The sequence below is a fragment of the Trachemys scripta genome, chromosome 3 (assembly GCF_013100865.1).
Source record: "Trachemys scripta elegans isolate TJP31775 chromosome 3, CAS_Tse_1.0, whole genome shotgun sequence".
Taxonomy (NCBI): domain Eukaryota; kingdom Metazoa; phylum Chordata; order Testudines; family Emydidae; genus Trachemys; species Trachemys scripta.
The window spans coordinates 196,858,037-196,878,175 of record NC_048300.1 but is presented as its reverse complement, the minus strand read 5'-3'; the positions used below and the strand labels follow the sequence as shown (position 1 = coordinate 196,878,175).

Sequence of the window (20,139 nt, the reverse complement as noted above, 5' to 3'; positions counted from 1 at the left end):
TGCCCTCTCTGCTTTGGTTTCTGCATCCAGTGTCCGCTGAGACATTTTCTCTCTGCCTCAGAGCACTGTGCATTTATGTATCCATCGTATACAGGCCTGTCCACACATCACCTCTGGTATTTAGGTATAGGAGTGCATGTCCCTATAAATAGCTATGAACACTAACCTACACAAGTGTAGTATATTTCAGCACAGATATGTTTACCTTAATAAAAATAGACTCTTAGAAGCTAGGGAGAGAAGCAGCCGAGTAGGTCATTGGGTGACCTTGAGAGAAAGAGGAAGAGGTTGAATATTTCCAATACTTTCCTCTGTGGAGAAGCTGAGAATGGGGGCCAGTCATGACATGAATGAAAGTTCTTCTTTGCCAGACTCTGCCTGTCTTGCAAAGGAGGGTGCATATTCCATTGGTTTTGTCCACCCACGCAAATGAAGAAAAGTCTCAGCTCTTGGTTTTTCTTTTCTCCCTTTCCTTAGATGGTTGATCAGTCCCGTTCCTCTGAGGATTTGACGCTTTTAACCAAGGAAACCTCCTTTCTCCCTCGCCTGTCTTTTTGTTTCATCCACCTGCTATGTCTTGTCGTAACCCCCCATTGTAAGCTGATTGGGGTAGGGACTGTCTTGGTACTTCATGGCTCTGCTCACCTAGTGCAAGGGTCCCTGATCGCTACCGTAATGCAAATAATAAGGGGAACCCAAGGATGTGACATGGGGAGGTGATGGGGCTGGTTTCTTTCCTTTTGGGGAGGAATGTTTTACTGTCTGTTGGTTAGGCGGTCAGAGCAGTCATTTAAGGGGATAGTTGATAGCTGCGGCTAGAATACATTTTCCTTCCTCTGTGCTGGCGTCCCCTCCAACTTGCAGAGGCAAGATTTAATTTCTGTTTATTCTAGGTGTGGGGGAGGGGGCGTTCTGGGGAAAAATAGTCGTGTTTCCCCCCCCCCCCCCCCCCCCCCCCGAAATTAGGCTACAAGGGTCAAATTTATTGTTGGCCTAAGCAGGTACAACTCCATTGACTTCCATGCAGTTGTGCCCATTTATGCCTGCCATGAATTTTGCTCTGGGGTTGTATAGTGGAGGTTCTACAAGAATGCCACCCTGTAAATGGGGCGGGGGAGGGGTTGGTCTCCAAACTCCTGCAGTCCTGCTCTGACTGTTAAAGGGGCAGTTGCCACCATCCCGGCTAAGAACTCTCTTCAAGCATTATATCCTCCACTTACTTTTCTGTACTGAATGCACCAGCTGTTCACTCTATCCGTTTTGTACTGAAGTTTGACTTTGCATTATGAAAAATCCATACCCTTGTAGGACAGCATGGTTGTCACTGATGCGTTGAATAACATGGCCAGTTGGAACTACTTCTTGGTAATAATAGGGGTTAGACACCCTAAAGGCTCAGGCCCCCCGATACTTGGGCTAATCGAGAATCTCCTTTTAGCAATATATAAACACAGTCAACCTGTGGAACTCCTTGCCAGAGGATGTTGTGAAGGCCAAGACCTAACAGGGTTCAAAAAAGAACTAGATATATTCATGGAGGATAGGTCCATCAATGGCTATGAGCCAGGATGGGCAGGAATGGTGTCCTTAGCCTCTGTTTGCCAGAAGCTGGGAATGGGTGACAGGTGGGATCACTTGATGATTACCTGTTCTGTTCATTCCCTCTGTTGGAAGACAGGATACTGGGCTAGATGGACCTTTGGTCTGACCCAGTAGGGACATTTTTATATGGCCAGACACACAGCTGGGCAGTTCTGAGTGCAGCAAGTAGAGGGCAGTGATGTGTGCGTATGGAGCCATATAATGTACACATACAAGCTTGGTCCTTACCATGTTTCTATGCTTGAAATGAAGGGATCCAGACAATTTCTTTGTAAATCTCTTGGAAGTTGTGTTTTACCCTGTATTCCGCAGCCCTTTGTCCAGCTGAGTTTAAAGGGACCTTGTTCAAGTTGAAAATTCTTTTTAATTAAATCCTCTCCCTTGTTTCTAATAACCTCTTCAAACGTTGAAATTGAGAAGTAAAGAAATCTGACATACTTTCAGCATTTCTGCTGGTCTTGCATTTTAGGTTTCACTCAGTCTGACAACTGAAAGCAGCCTCGTCAGTTTCATGTTTGTCTCTAGTCTGTTTTCCTTTCCTGGTCTCATGCTCCCGCACAGTACTGCAATGTTGTTGAGTTTATTTTTTTTCATGGGAATGTTTCTAATACATTTGTGTAAAATTTTGTTGTTGCAAAAACCTAAATTTGGCTGAAATCTGACCTGCCAGGGCCCAATTTTCCTCCCATTCAAATCAACAAAACTTCCATTGGGTTCGGAGGGAGCTTTCCAGTTCTTCTTTATTCCACGGGGGGCTCTGAGGAATACCACCACCTTTGTATTTACCCCCTTGGGGAGTCCCTCTGTTACGCTGCTGATCACATGGAGTGATGTCTTGCTGCAGCGCTGTTGCATCAGCCAGGACCATATATGGGGGGGGAGAGACGACGCCTTGGGTCCCAGCAGGCAAATGGAGAAAGTTCCGAGATTGCTAATACTGTTTCACTTAGGGCAGGTCTTCATTACAGGGGGGGTTGATTTAAGATACGCAAATTCAGCTACGCGAATAGCGTAGCTGAATTTGACGTATTGGAGCAGACTTACCCCGCTGTGAGGACGGCGGCAAAATCGACCTCCACGGCTCCCCATCGACGGCGCTTACTCCCACCTCCGCTGGTGGAGTAAGAGCGTCGATTCGGGGATTGATTGTCGCGTCCTGACGAGACGCGATAATTCGATCCCCAAGAGATAGATTTCTACCTGCCGATTCAGGCGGGTAGTGTAGACCTAGCCTTAGAGCAGTGGTGCAGAATAGGGGTGCTGAACTGGTGGATAGAAAACCCCTGGCTTTATGCCATTCCCAGTGATAGAATCCTTGCAATCGGGGCCTTGTACAGGAGGATGCCCAGAGACAGAGCAGGTGAGCTTTGGCTGGATTTTGTTAAAGGATGGAAAGTAACCCTGACCAGCTGTGACTTGTCCTCACGTAGGTTTACGTCGCCTATAACGGGCAGGAGTGCGCTGGCCTGGTAGAGCAGCACAGTCAGCTGAATGACGAGGTGCAGGTGCTGCTCGAGGTGCAGGGAGTGCACACCTGCTGGAAGACCGAGGACGTGAGACTGGCTGAGATGCAAAGATCACCGCCCCCTACCCTTCCGATGGACCATAGCCCTGCCACTGTGATGGATCAGAGCCCTGCCACTGGATCAGTTCAGAGATCGGTTTCTAGGAATATTGATGTACCTAAAAGGTATGTGTCCTTGGCTGGTTGGCACTTTTAGCTTTGGAGACTGATTCTGTTCCATCTTGCCTGGTTCAATAGCTGGGCATGTGCACTGGTTGCTTACAGAATCCCTCCTCTCTTTCTGTTCTAAACTAGTATGTAATGTTGCTGAAAGCTGTTAAACAGCGACTGGATTCTACTCCAGAGGTGGCTGCATTTCCATGTGGGGGTGAAATGATCCCTGTGTATCGTTTATAAAATGCCCTAGAATCCTATAGTATAAAGCATATTTATGGAAACAGTTGCACGTGGCAACATAAAATGTGAGATGCTGAATTCTGGTTCTGCTCATGGTCACTATGGCTAACATAGAATCCGAGTCCCCTGGTTTGGGAGGGCTCATGGGCGTAGTAAAAATCTATCAGGAGTCTGCAGCGGAGCTGTAAGATTGCACTGGAAGCTCAAAATAAAGCACAGGCGCTAATTTCTAGAATGGTCCTTAGTGTTTGTTTACCAAGAGCAGTAAAATGCTGTTTGTTTCAGTGTACGGTGAGAAATGAGCCATCTCCTATCTCTGCCTTGTTCGTACGTGGGATGAGACCACGTCATTGTGACGTGCTGTGTCAGCCTCTCCAAAGAGTGGATTATCCAGAGTGCTGTTGAATTTAGGATTAAGAGGATTTTTTTATGGTGGTTTAGGAGAAAAAAAATGTTCTCTGCTGAAGCAAACGTCCCTCGTGGCAAGTTAGAAATCGCTCCGGTTCTGTTTGGACCGGGACAGCAGACTGGGGAGAGGTCACAGGGGAAAAGAGACATGTGGTGAGACATGCAGTCTCAGTATGTGAACATTTTAGGACTGGGAAGCTAAGCAGGTTCGGGTCTGATCAGTGCTTGCATGGGTGACTTCCAAGGGAACCACTTGGAGGCAGAGGAAGTTAGCTGCAGCTAACTGTAGACAGCTGGGTTGTTTTCTGAACCCTGGCCTCTGTGTGGTGCTAGGGGCAACATGTTGCTAAATCCATGAGAATTTAAACAGAGGACCTAGTCGTTTTGTGGAGCAGTTCTTAGCCCAGAGCCACTGTTCACATGCGCCTACAATAATCCTCAATTTCAACTTCCACTTAAACTGTTAAATACAAAAGTCTCTCCCGAGCCCCAGCCGCTGTTCCCTGGTCTGTGCTGCACTGATCCTTTCATAAGCATGAGTCTTAGAGTAGCAGCATTGCTCGTGCTGTGACTAGGCAGTAGTGTCCCCACCCATGCGCTCGCTTTGCTGGGGTTTTGGGGGAGGGACAGACACCTAAGACTCAGGGCTGGATTTTTAAAGGTATTTAGGCTGTTAAAGATGCAATGGGAGGCACTTTTGAAAATCCCACTTGATGTCGCTTGGCACCTTTAGGCATCTAAATTCCTCTCAGAATCTGGGCCTGACTCCAGATGGGGAACAGACTGAGTCGAGATCCCCAGGCTGGCTTGCTGCTGCAGCGGGGTGGGGGAACGAGTCCTGGCAGAGATGGGGAGCTCAGGGCCAGGCCACTGAGAAGTTGCAGCTGCTGTTAAAAAGCAGCGCCAAGGGAACGTCTTCTCTTGAGGGTCTCCTGTCTCATTGCCAGAAGCTACCTTCCTGCCGGGGCGGATGTAGTAGGTAGCATTTTTCTCCCCAGTCCTCCCCCCAGCCATCAGCTTAACCTCTCGCATGAGTGATGTGCTTTCTATACACAGGAAGGCACGCTGGGATCCTGTGGAAAGGAAGGAGGTACAAAAAAGTAAACAATTATCATTAGACCCCTGTGGGTCCAATCAGCCCTAAGTGTAACACCTTTGGCTTCTGTGTTTGCTCCAGTGGCCCTTTTGATCGTAGGGGGTCTTTGACATCGAATCCTCGCCTTGTCTCCTGAATAGCTGCCTTCCCCTCCCCCACTGAAGTCTTTAATGTTTCTCTGTCTCCTGGTGCAGGAAGTTGGATGCTGCTGTGGAAATGGACGAGATGATGGCAGCTATGGTGCTGACTAGCTTGTCCTGCAGCCCTGTGGTGCAGAGCCCGCCCAGCCGCGAAAGCAGCATGCCGGGTGAGTCCGACCGTGCAGCTGGATGCTGGGGTCCCAAATCTGCCTGCCTCTGTATTTCAGCAACCAGAGGCTGAATTGAATTGTTTTTGTGGTACCCCTGAAGAAGGAGGGGAAAACTGCTCACCTCAAACAATAAGTTTTCCCAGGTAACCAGAGCCCCAAGTGCAATGTGAGCAGATAACTGTCTGACTGCCACTTCCATCTCATTGCACTCTCTGATGTCCCAGCATGCTCTCTGCTGGTGATGTCACCTTCGCCATGAAACTCTGCTGCAGACTGGAGCCAGCGTTTGGGGTCAGGTACCTAGAGAGGCCACGTGCTGTAGTGGATAAGCCATTGGGCTGGAAGTCAGTCGTCTGATCCATTCTAATGTATCTCCGGATCGAGAATGTGGTTGGAGATGTTCTCTGTCTATGTGCTGGTGAGGGAATTATCGGTGTGGGCTCTATGGCTGTGGGTACATACAGAACTCTGTCTGCCTGGCTGTGTTGGTGAGGGGTGTGCTCTGACCGACGTAGCTGTGCCAGCAGAAGCCCCTCGTGTAGATGCACTTGTTCTAGCAGACCTGTCCTTTTCCTGGTTTGGGGCAGCTGGAATAAACCAGGCTGGTAAAAGCACAGCTTTGCTGGTAGAAGCTGCATCCATACTGGGAGTGCTGTGGTAGTAGAGTACAGTACGCTGCCATGTACCTGAGACCCTGTTGTTCGAACCTCTGCATTATCCGAAGCCCTTCCTTGCCCCCCACCTCCCTGATGCTGGGGGACAAGGAAGGGATTCAGATAATGTAGAGGCTTGGATAAGAGCTCACAGAGCCCCCCAGCCAGGACTGTGAGGAGGAGGGGGAGCAAGAGGAGACCCCAGCCATGGGGGAGGCCACGCTGCTGCTGAATGGTTCCTGTGGCAGTGCGGGGAGCCCTCTGCCCCCCGCTGTCATGGGAGTGAGTGAGCAGGGCTGTGACCGCGGAGCTGCAGAGGTGCTGCCAAAGGATTGGTGGCACTCGATCTCTGCAGGCACCAGGTACAGGGAAGCCTGCAGTCTTGGTGGGGCAGAGCAGAGACTCCTGGCCAGGACTCTGAGGAAGAGGAGGATGAGCCCCACACTATGGGGTGGGGTGGTGGGGGGTGGTGAATCTGCTGGTGAATGGCCGTATGGCTTTTGCCCTCCCGATTATCCGAATAAAATCCATGTCCCCTCTGCTATCTGGCTTAATCGGGAGTAGGCATGTACCTCTATTGGTAGAGTGCTCCTAGTGTAGACATGGTGCAAGTCAACAGTTACATTGCTCCAGTGGCATGTAGCTGTCATGGGACAACCTGCCTGCAGAGGGTGAGCAATCTCCCAGGGTGATAGGGCCAGTCTCATGGGGGGGGGGGGGGGGTTGGAATATCAGGACAGAGACCTCGAAACGGAGCTCCATATTTGTGGGGAGTTGGTGTGCCGGGTTCTACATGGCAACCTTTGTTACTAAGCACATGGGCTGTATTAGCTGGAGCTCTTCCAGTTGTCATTCCCAGACCTCAGGAATAGCAGTGATGGAGCCTGAAGGCCCCGCATGTCTGGGTTAGCGTGGACGCTGCCAGGTTGTGTCCGATGGGATGGGATCTTCTGGCCCGTCAGAGATGGATGTGGGAAGTGTTCGTTGCCATGGCTATTTCGGGCTCCAGCTGAGCCAAAGACTCTCAAAGGACCCAAGGCTGGGGACAGCCGTAACAATCTGAGAGCAGGTGCCCTTGCAGTAGAGGAAGCAAGTTCTTTAAGTGCTTCCCTCTTCCTCCCAGCATCGCCTTAGTCTTGCCAGGGCTCAGTTCGAGCTTGCGGCTTTGCACCTAGCTGCTGATTGTAGCTAAGTGCTGGGAGATGGTGCCGATTGCATTGGCTGTAGAGCTGGGTCGTGTCCGCGCACGCCTGGCATTCAGCCTGCATTTTCCCAACAGCATCCTGTAGACCTGGAATAAAATGAGGGAGAGGATTGAGACTGCCGAGATGGGGGTCGGGGGGCTGGCGGGGTCTGTGACGACCCTGTGAGCTCAGCCTGAGAAGAAGGACTTGAGCCATTTTCAAGTGTTTCCAGGCACCCTCGCAACTTCTTGGAGGCTGGAGAAGAGTCTTTGGTGCTAAATGACAAGTCAGTCAAATGCAGCAGAGAAGTGCAGCCAGCCGACTGGTTGGAATTCCCCTGTCAGTGAGTGGGAGGAGGACTCTACCAGGTGCTCTGTCTGACCCATGCCCTGGCCCGTCCTGACTGAGAGGGATCCAGGATACTGGCAGCTGACAGCCGGTAGCTTCTTGATTAGACTTGGGTCTAATTCCCAGCTCCTTAGACAGGTCACATAACCCCTCTGTGCCCCAGGTTTCAGGTCTGTAAAATATGGTCTATGGCTGAAAGGCATTTTATTGTACAAGCACCGGGTTTTATTTGAAATATCCCCACTTGGTTTGTTGTTTTTGTTTTTTCATATTTTCTATCCAAAAATTTTGTAAAATAACATTTTTTAAGCCCCTCCCTACTTCAGAGAAATGTTCAGGGTCCGGTTCTGACCTCGCTCATGCTGGTGTCTGTCAGGGGAATGTGAGGTCCGAATCCCTCTTATAATATTACACAGGGGAAAAAGGCCAGGGACACGGCCATTCTGCAGAAGTGTCCCATGGAGTGTATGGGCCAGGAGTGGTGCATGTCCTGGGTATCTCCTGCAGAGGGACCTTTACTGGGCTTTTGCTATAAATCCCTGCATAAGTGGGTCTGGGTGTCACGAGCAGCATGTGGGCAGGGAGGAGAGTGTAGCTTAATGTATTGAATTCCTCCCAGAAAGCCTGAGTTAGGAGTGCCGGAACCCCTGTTTTAATTGGGAGACAGCTCTTCTGGCTGCCCCCCCCTTATTTATTCAGAATTGTTTGTTCTAATTATCAGGCCTAACAGATTGGGATGAACCAACTGAGAATTGGGGGGAGGGGGAAGGAAGACTGGCTTTCCAAAAGAGTCGGCGCATGGGAGTGCTGGCTGCTCAGCGAGCAGGGTGCTTTGGGACAACTGCTTTAATGCAGGTCTTCCTGAACAGCTGGCCAAGCTGGGAGGCCATATACATTCCTCGAGAGAGAGGAGAGCATAACCCTGCCCTGTACGATAGATCGGCAAGACCTATTCTGGGAGCCGCAGGCATGGGAGCACGGAGTGTCCGGCTCCTTTTTTTAGCAGTGGCTCCATTTCCAAGTAGTCAAGTGGATGTAGGTGGTTAAAAATAGGCGTCTGCAGCTGTGGGAAATGGCCATGTCCTGCCACTGGGCTCACTCTCTGCCCGGGGACTTGGCTCTAACTAGCAACAGGCAAGCCCTCGAGGGGCTAGGCCTGAGAGTCTCTGCCACAGCCCTGCCCAGAACGCTTGGAAACGGAAACCGGGTTAAAGCGGAATAAATGAACTTGCATTCAGACCATCCGTCACTAAAGGCACAGCTAAGCTCTTCCGTGGAGAGAGTGCATGCAGGGCAGCTGGGCCACTACATTATAATGTGCATTCCCCTAGAGAGCAGCTGTGTCTCGCTGAACAGCCCAGCAGCTTCCGTGCCCTTAATTGAAAAAGACGCTGCAAGTGTCTATTGAGACATTGGCGGGAGGGATAGCTCAGTGGTTTGAGCATTGGCCTGCTAAACCCAGGGTTGTGAGTTCAATCCTTCGGGGGCCATTTAGAGATCTGGGGATTGGTCTGTTGGACTACATGACCTCCCGAGGTCTCTTCCAATCCTGATATAATCAGCCTTCTGTGCCATCTGGGGAAAAGTTTGTCTTCAGGTCGATGGAGCCTTTTGCTTCCTGGGGGAGTAAATCTCCATGCCAAACCAGATTCCCAGTTCCGGCTGGGCCAGTGATGATGTGAGAGAGGCTTTATTGTGGTATTTCAGCCCTCCTGTTGCCATCCTGGCTAGAACCTGTAGCTGCAGAACTGTTGGAGGAGGAGGAAGATTCTCTGTTCTTCTCTGAAATCTTCCATCCAGGGCTCTCAAAACGCTTTACGACAGTGATTAAATGAATCCTGTGAGGTAGGCAGCATTAGCTGCGTTTTACGGAAGGAGATGCAAAGGCAGAGGGAGGCACAGGGCCACGCAGTGAAGCGTTGAGAGAGCTGGGCATAGACTCCAGGGCTCCTGGTTCGCAGTCCTGTGCAGTAGGGAGAAGGTAAATGTTACACATGTTTTGATCCTGAGGCCTGTGGTTTAAGTTTTGGGCCAAAGGTCTGTGTTCTGATTGCGTCCACAACATCCTTAATGGCGACGTAACCCCGGGGAAAGTGCGTTATGTGTCTCCCCACCATGTCTGATCCACAGAGGATGTGAGTGTTACAGGTCCTGGTGCTTGGTCGAGCTGTAGGGACGGATGCTTGTAGCTTCAGAGGTCCGTGATTCAATCCTGGGTGTTAGTCAAGATGGAGGTAATTGAACAGACCGACTGGAGAGGGGCAGGGGGCTGGGAGCAGAGCTACCGCATCCCGCAGGCAGGAGCTATGTTTGTGCCTATTGGTTTTAATGTCTGTTCCCTTCTCCTCTTTTCCCCTGACTCAGCGTCCCAGGCAGCCTGCGACTCATGGAAGGAGAGTGGCGACGTGTCAGACAGCGGCAGCAGCACCACCAGCGGGCACTGGAGTGGCGGCAGTGACATCTCCACCCCATCACCCCCGCATCCTGAAGCCAGCCCCAAGTACTCGAGTGAGGCCTTGAGCTCCCCTCAGGCTGACGACGGCTTTGAGACCGACTCGGATCCCTTTCTTCTCGATGAGCCTGCCCCAAGAAAGAGAAAGGTACCGAGGGCAGGAGGGGCAGGGGGAACTTTGCTGTGAACTCGCAGTCATGGGATCTGCACTGCCCAGTGAAACTGACAAGGTGTTTGTAAGTTTCACCTGTCTCTGAAGCTAGCAGGAGAGAGCGGAAGCAAAGTGCCTCTTACTAACCCTTGGCAAGCTTCACCTTGAAATCCCAGAGCAGAAGGGATGCTGGGGATGGGAGAGGGGAAGAGACCCCAGGGATACAAAGGGGATTGGCGGGGAAGAAGAGACAGTAGTCCAAGGGTCAGTTGCCTGCCATCTCCCCAGATCCTGCTAGTGACTCCAGAGTGCTCCCTGCTCCCATTCACTCCTGTCCTTCACCAGCATTTCCCACTTTGCCTGATATCTATGGCCAGAGTAGGGAGCCAGGGGTGGGTCAGGGGAGTGCTCTGTTCCATGCACCGAGCTCTTTCTCAGCTCAGTTCTGTGCTCTGTCCACATGGGCCAGGTGGAGCAGGCACACTGATCATCAAAGGGGCCGGAGGGAGGAGGGAAGGAATGTATGGGCAACAAGCAGCTTTGATGTAAACTTTAGGGCAAGAGAAAGAGGAGCGGAAAGGGAGAAACGGGCAGGATGGGAGGGGGGATGTAAATCCAGACAATCGGCGTCTTCCTTGTGTCTGGCTGAAACTTGGCACCTCTGTGGACTGGCACCTTGAGAGGGCCAGGGAGGCCCAGGATTGTGTGTGGGGTGGATGGGACAAAAGGGCAGCATCGTGGAGCCTGTTTTCAGTGATCCTGAGTGAATCTTAATTCTCTGAGGCTGTTTCTGTCCCTTCTGAGCTGGGCTAGGAAGTAACCTTTCCATGCCATGGGGCTGTCTTTCTCCTAGAACTCGGTGAAGGTGATGTACAAGTGCCTGTGGCCAAACTGTGGTAAAGTCCTGCGCTCCATTGTCGGGATCAAGCGTCACATCAAGACCCAGCACCTTGGGTAAGACCTTGAATGATGATTAACCTGCAGAACCTAAGCAGGGCCGGGGGGGAAGAGAGAGGGGGCTGAAGGAAGAAGGAATTCCACAGGCTCACAGAATTAAAAGATGGAATCGATTTGGCAGGACATAGTCTCCCAATTGAGGATGTATTGGGTGTCAAACTGGTACTGCCCTGGCATCCGAAGAAGTGAGGTTTTTACTCACGAAAGCTTATGCCCAAATAAATCTTAGTCTTTAAGGTGCCACCAGACTCCTTGTTGTTTTTGTATGAAGTGAGTTTGGAGCTTGGTGGGTAAAGCACGTCAGTCTCCAGAGCTGTGGGTGCAGAGTTCCTGTCACCAGCGCTTAGGGCAGATGCCAAAGGATTTGCTGCTGCACTTGATCTCCACTAAACCTGCTGCTTGGACTAGTAGGGAGGGCAGGAAGCTACCCTGGCTAGAGAATTGCTGCTGGCCCAGATGGCTGGTGGCTGCCATAACCTGCTTTCCAGCCTTCCCCGAGCCCTGTCCCTCTTGGACACCACCGGGATGGGCTGGATATAGTAGCTCAGGGCTGCGTTGCCCACCCCGTGCCCTTCCCTTCTGTGCTCTTCTCCATCTTTCCATCCTTTTCTCCCTCCCCCATCTCTCTGTGTCCCTCTTCCCTCACGTTTCCTGCTCCCTTGCTCTGTTAACTCTTCTCCTCCTGCCTTCCACCCCCACCTTCACCCAAGAATACAATAAGAAAAGGTAGATTTGCCAACCATCATTCTGCTCGTGCATTGCATCCCTTTTCTCCAGCCTCTCTGTCTTGTCTATTTTAAAGCAGAAGCGCTTTGGGACAGGAATTGTTTGTTTGTGTGATGGCTGCCGCTTTGGCCAACACCTGGGAGCGAACTGGGGGCCTCCAGAGCTAAAATTATGAGTCTCTGCAGCCCGAGCTAAGAGTTGGGTGGGAAGTGAGGTTGCATCAGGCTCATACAGAGGGGAATGCATTACTGACCAGTGCGTTACATTTGGCACAAGGGAGGCCCTAATTCTGTTTAGGGCCTTTGGACACAGCTAAAATACAAATAAATAACAATGATGGAGATTGAGGGGGTATCGAGAAGGGGAGATGGGATGTATCTTTAAGGTCCTTCCCCCCCCACCTCTCCCCGGGTAGTAGGAACTAAGACAGTTAAAACTGGTATTTCTTGGAAACAAGCCCTTTGCTTTATGCTCCTCTTTAAGCTGCTAATTAACTGACCAGAACTCAAGTAATGACTATAGTCCAGTGATTCTCAAACTTTTGTACTGATGACCCCTTTCATATAGCAAGCCTCTGAGTGCAACCCCCCTTTATAAATTAAAAACACATTTTAATATATTTAACACCATTATAAATGCTGGAGGCAAAGTGTGGTTTGGGGTGGACACTGACAGCTCGCGACCCCCCATGTAATACTCTCGTGACCCCCTGAGGGGTCCTGACCCCCAGTTTGATAACCCCTGCTATAATCAAGTATCAGAGGGGTAGCTGTGTTAGTCTGGATCTGTAAAAAGCTACAAAGAGTCCTGTGGTACCTTATAGACTAACAGACGTGTTGGAGCATAAGATTTCGTGGGTGAATACCCACTTTGTCAGATGCATAGTCGCTCAGTTCACCTAAGGCCTGTTTCTGTTGTGGCGGGGCCCCCTAGTGGCAATTCAGGGTTGGTTCTCCAGGCATTGCAAATTCCCTAAAGCGAAGGAATGTAAAGGTGGGACATGAATGAGCTGTAAGTGCCTCTCTCCCAGCCCATCAAGGGCCCAGAGTAAAGAATAAGTGGCTGCACCTCCAGCCAGGGGGGCCCCTTGCTGCCCCGTCCGACTGATACAAGCACAAGCCGCAAAGTGTGACACTCCTGCATTTATACAGTAAGTGTGGTACAGTGAGGAAAGAGGCTTATATCACACAAGAGCAGGACGCGCAGGGGAAGCTAACGTCCCGTCAAACCTCCTGCTTTGCTAATGTTTCAAAAAAAAATCCAGCCCTCAAATGGAAGTTGGTTTTAGTTTAATTTTTGTGTTCCATGGTCTCCCTGTTGTACTGTACAACTTATCACAGAAGAGAAGCTGTGTCTGAACATAGGGCTGGGAGCCAGGAACTCCTTGGCCGTGGGCAAGTCACAGTCTGTCCGTCCCCTTGTGCCTCAGTTTCCCGATGTGCAAAATGGGGATAATTCTTCCCCTTCTTGTAGGGATATCGTGGTGTTGTCCATTCTAAAAACCCATGACTGCCACTCAGTCCCCCATGCTAATGTGGTTTTACAGCCTCACATTTTCCTGTTTTGTGAAATGTTTTTTTCTCTCGCCTTGTTTCCATGTGACCGCTCCAAACAAACAATGGGGGAAACTGTCTATACAGAGGACGTGGGGAAAGTGACAAAACACGAAATACTGTCAGGTGCACAAAATAAACGTGCTGGCAATATAGAGAAAAAACCTCTTTTTTCTAATTTCTTTCCTACGCTCCTCTCGGGTTTTATTTGCAACAATGACAGATAAAACAAAATTAGTAAGCAGTGAGATTTTGAAGCGGAAGATGTCTATTTAACTAGTTAATACTTCTAAATCCCTTTGAAGATATAAGGCACCTTCCCATATACGTGCTAAATATTACTGGGGCAGTGACTGTAGACCATTGATACCCTGAAGCTTCAGGGTATGTCTGGACAGCATTTTGGAGCCCTCAAGAGCAAGCCTCCCAGCCCAGGTTAACAAAACAGCTGTGTCGACACCGCTTTGAAGTTGCTGTTTCAGCCCCAGCTTCAAAGCGTTGTCCACACAGCTATTTATGCAGCTCTCACGCAAGTCCCGTTAACCCAAGTCTGTCAGCCAGGTCTGGGATGCTCACTCCAGCAGGCTCTAAAATGCTGTGTAGATGTACCCTTAGAGTCCAAAGGTTTGCTTGACACGTCTTCCGTACTTTCTGATGTACATGACACAACACAGGCGATGCTGAGCAAAGGAACCGAAGTAACTGAATCTTTATGCAGCCAGGAAAGGGAGAAAGGAAAAATATTCATTTCCCAAAAGCAGCTAACAGCACTGGATATGGTGGCAGGAAACGTAGATGGTATGAACGGGGGTCACAGAATATTGCCAGAACTGCATGCGGATGTTGCGTTACAATGTTTTACTGGGTCAGCATGTGCTGGTGCTGCTATGTGATTATTTCATAGCCCTTTGCATCTCCATTTGGGGACCAGCCAGCTCTCCGGGTTTCAGTACGACTGGTGTGGGCAAGCCCGTCAGCATTCCTGCACGGAGCAATAGCTCACTGTTGTCTTGAGCATCAGAACTTGCTTTGTTGGCAGAGGAAGTGTTGGCCAGGACACCTGGTCTCTTGGAAAAGTGCGTGGAATCTTTAATCCGAGCCGGGCCAAAGAGACCTTGGTTTAACAGCATAATTGAAGAAGAGAACCCTCCGCAAGGGTGACCCCACCTCACTGTCAGCTCTGAGAATGAGCTTGAAACTGGGGCAGGTCTTGAACCTGTGATTTTTTTTTTTTTTTTTTTTTTTATAGCTCATTGGTTGAGTGCTGCCATCCACCTCATGCTGGCACCTCACACAGGTCTGATTGGAAGGGGGAGTTACGTAGCGTGGTTATTGACTCATACCCTTTTCCCTTTTAAACCACCACAGAGATGGCGCAGACTCTGACCAGCGGAGGAGGGAGGAAGATTTCTACTACACCGAAGTTCAGGTGAAAGAAGAAGCTGCTCCGGAGTCTGCCACCAGCCCCACCTTTGGGTCCTCGCCCATTGTCATCCAGCAGGCCCTAGCCAAGCCAGAAGCCTTGGCTTTGGACCAAGCAACCTTGGAGTCTCACCTCCCAAACAGTGCCCTCAGTCAGTCTGCCCCCAGTTCCTTCTGGCATATCCAGGCTGATCATGCCTATCAGGTATGTTGGCCACTCATGGAAACAATGATGGAGTGGCATCTGGCATCCTCATTCTTAGGGGGCATTTGTTTTCATATCTAGTGACAAGGCTCAGAAACCAGCTGGTTACTTATAGAATCTTCCTTACCACATCAGACCATTGGTCCATCAAGGTCAGGGTCCTGCCTCTGGCAGTGACCAGTGCCTGATGCATCAGAGAAAATAACACATAGTATATTCTGTACTGGTTGGAAGGAAGGAGAAAATCTCCTTCCTGGACCCAGCAGTTGATCAGCTAATGGTCTGATTCTCCTTGTTGTTTTGGCTTGGTTAGCTACAGAAGTTAGTGATTCTAAAATGATCCAGTTCTGTTTTAAAATCCAGCCACAATATTTGACTGTAACTCCTGCTGCAGTGAGTTCCGCAGATTGGCTATAGGTGACATAAAGTATTTTGATTTGTTGGTTTCAAATTTACTTAGTTTTGATCCAGTGTTTCCCTGATTTTCATACTGCAAGACAGCATATGGGAGGAACTTCATTATGTCTTGTAAATATTTGCAGCCTTGATGTCGTCCTACCTGCTGGCTAGTCTCATAGACTCATAGACATTAAGGTCAGAAGGGACCATTATGATCATCTGGTCTGACCCCCTGCATGCTGCAGGCCGCAAGACCCTTCCCTGTACTCTACCGTTGAAGTCCCCAGTCCTGTGTTTTAGTGACTTCAATCGGCTGAGACCCTCCTGCTAGTGATCCCTGCCCCATGCTGCGGAGGAAGGCGAAAAACCTCCAGAGGCTCGGCCAATCTACCCTGGAGGAAAATTCCTTCCCGACCCCAAATATGGCGATCAGTAATACCCCGAGCATATAGGCAAGAGTCTCTAGCCTGAGTAGTCCTCATAACCATGGAGCTGAGGATCCGTAATTCTTTGTTTAAATGATTGGTGGATTTCTTTCTCCAGTCTATATAACGCAGTCATTCTCTTGCTATGAGCACTCTAGTTTCCAGCCACCCTGTAATTAGCCAGCTTGGTGGTATGCAGCATGTCCCTATGTATGCAAATAAAACACAACCAGGAATGTAACTATACCAGATCCTTGCACATCTTGGGTATTAGGAGTCCCAGTTCAAATGCCTTTAAATACGTGGGCAGCATGGGGATCCGATGTAACTGCATCACTTGCAGTTCCCTGCTAAAACTGTTAGGCCTTCTCTACACACACACACAAGGGTACCTCTTTATATCAGTTTAGTTAAAGCGATACAGCTGTCCTATTGCTTATGGTGTTATACGAGTGTAGGCGTGTTTAGGCTGGTGTAGCTTATTCCTGTATGGGGAGGGGAATACGCTCTACTGATATACGGCACCTTATATCTATTTGCACGCTAGGGCTTGTACTGGTATAACTACATAGGTTAAAAAAAAAAATCACACCCCTACCCAACCAAGTAATACTGGTGAGAAACTGTGCAGACCAGGCCTTACAGCCCAGGATATTCCTGTGTTACAGAGGGGACAATGCATAAGCATTTCCACTGTAACTCCCTGTCTTCAGTCACTTTCACCTTTCAGGCGTGGTCTCTGCCTGAGGGGAAACTGGGTTGTGTGGAAAGTCTGAAGGAAAAAAAATGTATCCTGTTGTTTGAAGTAAGGGGGTGGGGGGGAGAATACGCATAGGGGTATGTGGGAGGGGCAGGGAATCTTGTAACATTTTTCTCACTAGCCTCACAGCCCAATCAGGTGGGGGCTGAAATTGAAATTTGTGTAACTACCTTGGAGAAATCCGCTTCAGGGGGAAACGTTTCTCAGCGCCCTGGGGCAGCTTGTTTGGAAGGAAAGAAAGCAGCCCGCTGTGCGTGAGCAGTACCCCTTGCACAGAAAGAGAGCAGTTAAGGTTGGAGAGGAAGGGTTGCCCCATAGTCATGGCACTAGGCTGGGACTGGGGAGATTAGGACTCAATTCTAGACTCTGCCACAGAGTCCGTGTGACCTTGGGCAAGTCATTTAAGGGTAAAAATTTCAAAAGTGCCCTAAATGACTTGGGAGTTTAAATTTCATTGGCGTTCAGAGCCGAAGTCTGTTGTAAAAATGGGACTTAGGCTTCTAAATCACTTTTGGAAATGTTACCCCTAATTGCGTGCCTTAGTTCCCATCTGTACAATGAGGATAATCTTTCCTCTCCTCCCCTTTTGTCTTGTCTCTTTAGTGCCTATCTTCAGGGCTGGGGCTGCTTTGTGCTGTATATGTGTATGTATGTACCTACCACAATAAGGCCCTGATCTTGGCTGGGGTCTCTAGGCACTACCATAATACAAATAAATAATCGTAAGGAGGGTTGCTGTGTGCATATGGGTGCCGAGGCTGCATGCTGAAAAGTGAACTGAAGGTGTAGCCCTGCTAAGGGTGGGGGACTCTGCCTCTGGGCTCTGTAGCAGGCCAGCAGCTGTGCTAGGTGTCTGCCCAGTGCAGCGCAGAGTCTGTGCTGGAGCAGGGGCTCTGAAGGCTGATATCCCACAGCTCCTGTGGCTGGCAGGTCAGGTGCCCTCTTCCGCAGACCTTGTAAGGGTCCTGGAGAAGGTGTTCTGGTGGGACCTAGTGAAATCGTTCCAGGTTAAGGAATTGACCTAAGAAACATCCTTTAAAAACTCCATTAAGAGAACATGCAGGCTGCGTGGTTAAGAGCGCAAGAGTCAGGGAGGAGGGGTATTGAGGCTCGGGAGTTAAGGTGTTTGGCCAATTCACCCAGTGAGCCAGTGATAGTCAGATGGAACCCAGGAGTCCTGGCTCCCTTGTCCTTACAGTTACCAACACTGCCTCTGAAGGGTTAACATTAAACCACTAACCTTTGCTCCCCTTTCCTTCTACAGGCCTTGCCATCAATTCAGATTCCGGTGTCACCACACATATTCACCAGCATCAGCTGGGCTGCTGCCACCTCCACCATCCCTTCTCTCTCCCCAGTGAGTCCTGCTTGCTTGGCTCTTTACACGGTTAATTGCACAGCACCTTTGAAAGGGTGATCGAGTGGGGGTGAGAGGGCATAGGGAGTGGGAGTTTTAAAGAGAACCTGGTTTAGCCTTTGTCACTCCCTGAAGCTTATGTGCTGTCTGAGGGGAGATCTGTGCATTGCCACCGACTCAGAGGACATGGCATCCCATGGGTTGAGCTATGCAAGAACATATCTGTTCTCTGTGCTGCTTTATGCATGCAGTAAAATCAGTCTCCATGGGCTATTGTGTACAGAGGCTGGGCTGGATCCGTCTGACTGGACAGACCTCCTCAGCAGAGAGCGAACTCTGTCTGATGTGTGTGATGACTCATAGATCTGGAATTGATTCTCATGTGCAGGTTCGAAGCAGATCACTGAGCTTCAGTGAACACCAACAGCCAACACCAATGCTGAAGTCACACCTGATCGTCGCGTCTCCTCCCAGGGCTCCCAGTGGCACCAGGTAAGAGTTTGCAGGGAGGGGAAGCAGGGTGGGGACCATGCTGCCCTGGTACTGTTGGAGAAGAGAGAGTGTTAGCATAGAAAGTAATGAGCAGATACCACATCCTGCACAAGGACAGTTGGGTGTGGTTACACCATTGCAGATGGGACAGTGAGGGAGGAAGGATGCTGTTGTGGTTGTGTTGTATTAATTTAGGTGGGCTGTATGGGCCCAAAGAGTCAAAGGTGTTAACCTGACCCTGTCACTGACCAACATGAAACAGTGTTAAACAAGGTTCGGGGTTTGGTAGAGAGACTTAGTACCATGGCAAACACACCATTTAAACATCCTTTTAACCTTTTATTAAAGATGCACACAAAAAAGGAAAAGCAGTTAAAGCATTTGAAATGTAAAAGTACCAAGTGGGGCTCTCCTTTTAACCACATCCCTTGTTGCCTTTAGGTGATGAGAGTTTTTAGATGGAAAAACTTCTTGTTTGAAAGTCTTTCGGTGGTATGAAAGATGGTTGTAACTCTCCTTTTGGGGGAAACATGGGACTGAAGACCTGGGTTCTCTTCCCAACTGTGCGACAGACTCTCTGTGATCCTGGGCAAATCACTTAACTGCTCTGTGCCTCAGTTTCCCCATCTCCCGAATGAGGATAATAATAATATTTTCCCCAGCAACTTAGTGAGGCTAAGCGGTTTGTGGCAGCAGCCATCTTTGTTCTGTGTTTGTATGGCACCTTGCACTGTGGGGTGCTGGTCCATGAGTAGCTGTGGTAACACAAATAATGTCCCCAGAGTTCTTTGAGATCCCCAGAGAGAAAGTGCTGTCCAGGGGCCAACTATTATTGACTCACTTCTGCCCTAGCCCAGATCTCTGGCCTTGTCTCCTACCAAGTTTCCTCCTATCTCCTCCACTCTGCACAGGAGGACAGCCTTGTATTTCCTAAGCCTCTTCCATGCAACCTCTGCCAGTCCCTGCTAACCAAGCCACCAGCCTCTCGTGGCCCAGGAGCCTCGTTTTGAACTCTCTTGACTATCTGGCTTAAAGAAGCGTGAATTAAAATAATAAGAATGATAGGTAATGAAACCTCCAGATGTGCACATTCCCAAACTGGGTCATCCTGTGACCTCTCTACAGACCTTGTCCTTCCTGTGTCATGTCCCCGGTTAGCTTGGAAACTGGCATCAGCACCTTGTCTTTTGATATGTTCCTCTGAGGTGCCCAGCATGCTTTTGGGCACTGTAGAAAACATTGATGCTCAGGGACTGCGTGATCTAGGATGGTGAGATGTTGATGGGGATGTTTTAGAGGCATATAATCTTCTCCTGTGGCTATTTTGTATTGGTTAAAGTCTCATCACCCTTCCAGCCTGCATAGCTTCCTTGCTGGGGCTTTTGCCTGAATAGGTGTCTTCAACTCAACCTTTTTAGCCTTGTATAAGACATTAACAGAGTAGTCCACACATGTCTAATGTGCATCCAGGTGACAGGCCTGGTGCTGTCACACCAGCATAACTCTACGTTGGGCAGGGATCTACACTCGTGGTCCCCGGAGTAGGTTAGTGCCCTGCAGGGGAATTGCCCCATGTTCCTGAGAAAACACCCGAAACCCAAGAAGCCTTCACACGTTCAGGAGACCAGGTGCATTCCTGTATAGTCCAGGATTACCCTGGGGGCCTTCCTCAGCAAAGCCCAGAGCTGACCTGTCCATATTTCAAAAGCTGTGTGAAT

The 20,139-nt window shown here is 49.7% G+C and overlaps 1 protein-coding gene across 4 annotated transcripts in view; it reads left to right on the top strand.

Moving 5' to 3' along the window:
- The window catches only part of ZNF395 (zinc finger protein 395), a 48,142-nt gene that overhangs the window by 19,721 nt on the left and 8,282 nt on the right, over positions 1-20,139 (top strand). For 3 of the 4 annotated variants that reach the window (XM_034766756.1, XM_034766755.1, XM_034766758.1), the window contains exons 3-9: positions 3,033-3,292; positions 5,222-5,334; positions 9,887-10,122; positions 10,979-11,079; positions 14,730-14,988; positions 17,837-17,929; positions 18,318-18,421. In XM_034766756.1, coding sequence (XP_034622647.1) covers positions 3,033-3,292; positions 5,222-5,334; positions 9,887-10,122; positions 10,979-11,079; positions 14,730-14,988; positions 17,837-17,929; positions 18,318-18,421 — 1,166 coding nt within the window. The remainder of the gene's footprint in view (positions 1-3,032; positions 3,293-5,221; positions 5,335-9,886; positions 10,123-10,978; positions 11,080-14,729; positions 14,989-17,836; positions 17,930-18,317; positions 18,422-20,139) is intronic. The other variant, XM_034766757.1, reaches the window with a different exon arrangement.